Source organism: Argentina silus (assembly GCF_951799395.1).
Source record: "Argentina silus genome assembly, chromosome: 18".
Lineage (NCBI taxonomy): Eukaryota > Metazoa > Chordata > Actinopteri > Argentiniformes > Argentinidae > Argentina > Argentina silus.
Window position 1 is genome coordinate 17,853,703 of NC_139672.1, and position 2,500 is coordinate 17,856,202.

The 2,500-nt window shown below is 47.3% G+C and overlaps 1 protein-coding gene across 10 annotated transcripts in view; it reads left to right on the top strand.

Annotated features, from left to right (window-relative positions):
* The window catches only part of LOC310818996 (CSC1-like protein 2), a 29,884-nt gene that overhangs the window by 9,302 nt on the left and 18,082 nt on the right, over window positions 1–2,500 (top strand). For all 10 annotated transcript variants that reach the window (XR_014554741.1, XR_014554742.1, XR_014554743.1 and 7 more), the window contains exon 6: window positions 450–487. Coding sequence is in view for 4 of the 10 variants with exons in the window: in XM_083690156.1 (XP_083546282.1) it covers window positions 450–487 (38 nt within the window). In the remaining 6 variants the exon portion in view is untranslated. The remainder of the gene's footprint in view (window positions 1–449; window positions 488–2,500) is intronic.

A 2,500-nucleotide genomic window follows, 5' to 3' on the forward strand; every position in this document is an offset into this window, starting at 1 on the left:
GCCAGCTAATCCCCAGGGATTTCCGCCAGGTAACTTTTCATCTGTAATCTGGAGTCTCTTCAGCTCGGCTGCTGCTTAAAAGGTCAACGGGTCCAGCAAGCTTAGCATGCTACCTTAATTTAACCAGTCATCTGGGTGCAGCTAGCTTAGCTTAGTTTAGCATGTTAGATTCTCTGTCATTGGAGTTTAAATCCTCAGCCTACATGGTCACCACAGGCCACTCTCTCCCTCTCCCCTCTCTCTCCCTCCCTCTCCCCTCTCTCTCCCTCCCTCTCCGCTCGATCAGTCAAAACGTATGAGTTATAATTGTTTGTAAATGGTTTATAATTGAATAATAAACTGATTATAAGTGATTTATTAACTAATTAAAAAATGTTTATAAACCAACAAATGTAACCTTAATGTAAAGTGTTAACCAGTGTGTGTGTGTAACATGTCTGTCTCTGCAGGGGTTCTGCTCCTGGCTGACGGCCATCTTCAGGATAAAGTAAGTCAGTGTGGAGGAGTGGTTTTAGGGTTAGGGCTGTTTTAGGGTTCTTGGGTTAGGGCTGTTCTAGGGTTAGGGCTGTTAGGGTTGTTCGAGGATGTTTTAGGGTTAGGGTTGTTCTAGGGTTATGGTTAGGGATGTTCTAGGGTTAGGGTTGGGGTTAGAGTTAGGGTTGTTCTAGGGTTAGGGCTAGGGTTGTTCTAGGGTTAGGGTTGGGGTTAGAGTTAGGGTTGTTCTAGGGTTAGGGCTAGGGTTGTTCTAGGGTTAGGGTTGGGGTTAGAGTTAGGGTTGTTCTAGGGTTAGGGCTAGGGTTATTCTAGGGTTAGGGTTCCAGGTGATGTTGTAATGAGGTTTTACTGTAGAAGGTGACCATCCTGCCCCCCCCCATCCCCCCCCCCCCCCCCCTCACCCACAGGGAACAGTAAGTCAGTGTGGAGGTAGAGATGTCTGTATGTATAGATAGATGGTTTATATATATATATGTATGTGTATATATACATACATATATACATACATACTTTCCGAAGGCAGCACTGTGTGTGTATATATATATATATATACAGCGCCTTCAGAAAGTATTCAGACCCCTTCACTTTTTCCACATTTTGTTGTGTTATAGACTCAATTTAAAATGGATTAAAATAAAGGAATTTGCCATAAATCCACACACAATACCCCAGAATGACAAAGTGAACAAACCACTCAATAAGTTGAAGTGAGTCCATCTTAATGCAAGGATAATAGTTCATGTAATTTTGGAATTAATATCTTTGTTTTTAGAGGGTCTCTGATTTGCATAGGAATCAATTCCACACTGTGTAGATCAGGTTGTCATTAGAAACTGAGCAGATGGAGAGGAACAAAACTGCTCAGGAATGCGACCCTGAGGCCTGCGAGACGTAGAACATCTCCAGTTGAACGGCTGGGAGGAAAAAGCACAGAGGACAGCATCACCTCAGTCACTCTGCAAACCTGGTCCAAAACCAAGTGGCCAAAAAGAATCCCTTCATGGAGAAACACCTCTCTGACATCCAGGATTGTGTTTGCAACAATGAATTCAAGTGATAAGGGAAAGGAAAGTGGCTGGAAATGTGTTTATTTGGTTTTACTACAAAGCATTAAGTTTAGTGCAAATCCAGCACATGCAATGCAGGTTCTGCACCATCGCTGGTGTGAAGAACTGTGGTTCTGCATCATGTTGTGGTGTGTTTTTCACCGGCAGGATTGGGGAGTTTGTCAGGATCAAGAGAAAATTATGACATTTGCTGAGTTGGTAGTGACATCCTTGCAGACTTTTCTGCATGGATGTCAGCCCACCACCTCAAGCTCAACCTTGACAAGACTGAGCTGCTCTTCCTCCCAGGGAAAGCTTGCCCTCTCCAAGACTTCTCCATCACAGTAGAGAACTCTACTGTGACCTCCTCCCATACAGCCAAGAACCTTGGGGTGATCCTTGACAACCACTTATCCTGTGTGGCGAACATCACAGCGACAGCACGCTCCTGTAGATTCTTCCTCTACGACATCAGAAGGATACGTCCATTCCTCACCAGAGAAGCAGCACAACTTTTGGTCCAAACACTTGTGATCTCTCGCCTTGACTACTGCAACGCACTCTTGGCCGGTCTCCCCACCTCCACCATCAGGCCTCTGCAGCTCATCCAGAACGCTGCTGCTCGTCTGGTGTTCAATCTCCCCAAATTCTCCCATGTCACCCCCCTCCTCCGCACCCTCCACTGGCTCCTGGTAGCAGCTCACATCAGATTCAAGACCCTGGTGCTCGCCTACCGGGCGGCAAAGGGAACAGCCCCTCCCTACTTGCAAGCAATGGTCAGCCCCCAAACCCCCCCCTGCCCGATCACTCCACTCTTCCACCTCGGCTGCCCGCCTGGCACCGCCGCCTCTACGTGGATGCAGCAGCCGCACTACTCGGTCACGGCTTTTCACTGTCCTGGCGCCCCGCTGGTGGGAGGAGCTTCCCACTGCTGTCATGACTGCAGAGTCACTACCAAT